General features: G+C 37.7%; 2 protein-coding genes across 2 annotated transcripts in view; one reads left to right on the forward strand and one right to left on the reverse strand.

The window, feature by feature from the left end:
- The window catches only part of LOC118735751 (putative uncharacterized protein DDB_G0283223), an 84,592-nt gene that overhangs the window by 1,739 nt on the left and 80,809 nt on the right, over positions 1-2,044 (reverse strand). The gene's annotated exons all lie outside the window — the stretch shown is intronic.
- Positions 673-2,044, forward strand: LOC118735744 (inositol-trisphosphate 3-kinase homolog; the record flags this gene model as incomplete). Its single annotated transcript, XM_036465688.1, is given in 2 exon segments — positions 673-794; positions 979-2,044. Coding segments are annotated over 2 exon segments (939 nt in total), but the record flags the coding sequence as incomplete, so codon positions are not given.

Raw genomic sequence — 2,044 nt, forward strand, 5'->3', positions numbered from 1 at the left:
AAAAAAAAAACGATTCCCTTTTGTCGTCGCGACATGTATTGTACATATATTATTGATCAGTGTTGCTTACACAATATTTGGCAATTGGCTAATGTTTACGTAGCCAACGATAGACATTTCAGGCAGGCGCGAGGCATAAACAATGTTTGGTTCGACTTTTTAATATTCTTCCAAATACGCCAATTGTATTTCACGAAATACTTCAAACCTTAAGCTTAATTAAGCGCTTTACTAATTGGAAATCCCTCTTAAAATTTGGATTTTTCAAAGCCAAGTTGTTGTTTAACGTACATATTTGTTCACACAAAAAATTAACACACAAACAACGAATGTGTGATCAGTGCAGAAGTTTAGGAACATTTCAAAACAATCTCTTGTCTGGCGCCTGTCTAGCTGTCTCATTGACAACACGCGTTGACATTAAAAAAGAAAAATAAAAAAAAAGTATAATCGCTTGTTCTACATACGCATTTATAAATACCAAGCGCACTGCTGTATTCGCTATAAAATACATATAAGTACAACTAATTTACTAATCATATTATCACGTTATCAACGCGTTTCTTGGAGCGAAGTACAAAAAACTCTAACAACTACATATATTGCTTTTTTGTTCATTTCCTTTTTAAGTAAACAAACTAATTTACATTATATTTTCTTTTTTAATTTTAGAATGCATTAGAATTGAGTGCACCGGCGACGCCTGCGCTTCTGGAGCACAATCAAAACAATCAGCATTTTAACGCAAACGTTAAACCGCCAGGTTGGATGCAATTGTCTGGACATCCTGAAAGGTAAATATGCTACTTCTGAGCTTGCGAAAACGCATTATTATAAAATTTTCATTGGCGTTCACACATTATTTGTCACTCATTGTCACCATACTCATAAAATACTTCACTTCTTTCACTTTAAACAGTATCTTTCTTTGTTTCACTTAACTTACCTTTCGTTGTTTTTTTCTTTCTTTTTTTTTAGCATTGTTCCTACAACTGCTGGCGTTGTGCGCAAACGCGTTGCCAGTCTTACGGACAATGAGGTGCTCGCATATAAAATGCTTACACAAGAACCACAAACCGCTAAAATTGTGCCACAATTCTATGGCGCGCAAGAAGTAAATGGCGAATACTTCATCGATCTCCAGGATCTATTGACTGGTTTCAAAGATCCATGTGTTATGGATATTAAAATGGGTTGCCGCACTTTCCTCGAATCAGAGGTCACAAACAAGACACTTCGTCCGGATTTGTACAAGAAAATGGTAGCAGTCGACCCAATCGCACCTACAGCTGAGGAACACGAAGCACAGGCCATTACAAAACTACGTTATATGCTTTTCCGTGAATCGATGTCCTCATCGCAATCGAAAGGTTTTCGCATAGAAGCCCTGCGCCTACGCGGACGTCCACCTGTGAAGGATCTTAAAACGGTACGCAATAGCGATCAGATTACACAAACAATAGAACAGTTCCTTGGTGCTAAGCGCTCCATAACAAAAGAGCTCATCAAGCGTCTAAAGCATTTGCGTTCAGTAATGGAAAAATCAGCATTCTTTCAACGGCATGAAGTGGTTGGCTCCAGCATTTTTATTGTTTACGACGATGATAAGGTTGGCGCTTGGTTAATAGATTTTGCTAAATCACGACCTTTACCAGCGGGAGTTAGTGTGAATCATCGTGCGCCTTGGGTGCCGGGAAACTGCGAGGAGGGTCTACTCAAGGGCATGGATGAACTTATCAACGCATTTGACAATGTGTATGCAAGTCATGGCAGCCGAAAGTGTTTACAAATATAAATTACACTAAAAGCAGCAGGGCTGCTTGTGTTGGAGAATTAGAAACACTAAGAAACCATTCTAAAACGATTGGTAAGGAAGCGTTGACGTTTCTTTCTTCATATTCGGGAATTAATATGAATCTAAGATAGAACAAAAGAAAATTACGAATCTTTCCTTATTTAAAACATATGTATCTATTGTAATAATATTTTAAGATTGTTGTTATTCTGCCAGAAGACTGATTCGCATTGTGTGCATTTATACGGT

Source organism: Rhagoletis pomonella, unplaced genomic scaffold, assembly GCF_013731165.1.
Source record: "Rhagoletis pomonella isolate Grant_MI unplaced genomic scaffold, Rhpom_1.0 Rhpom_scaffold_00003, whole genome shotgun sequence".
NCBI classification, from domain to species: domain Eukaryota; kingdom Metazoa; phylum Arthropoda; class Insecta; order Diptera; family Tephritidae; genus Rhagoletis; species Rhagoletis pomonella.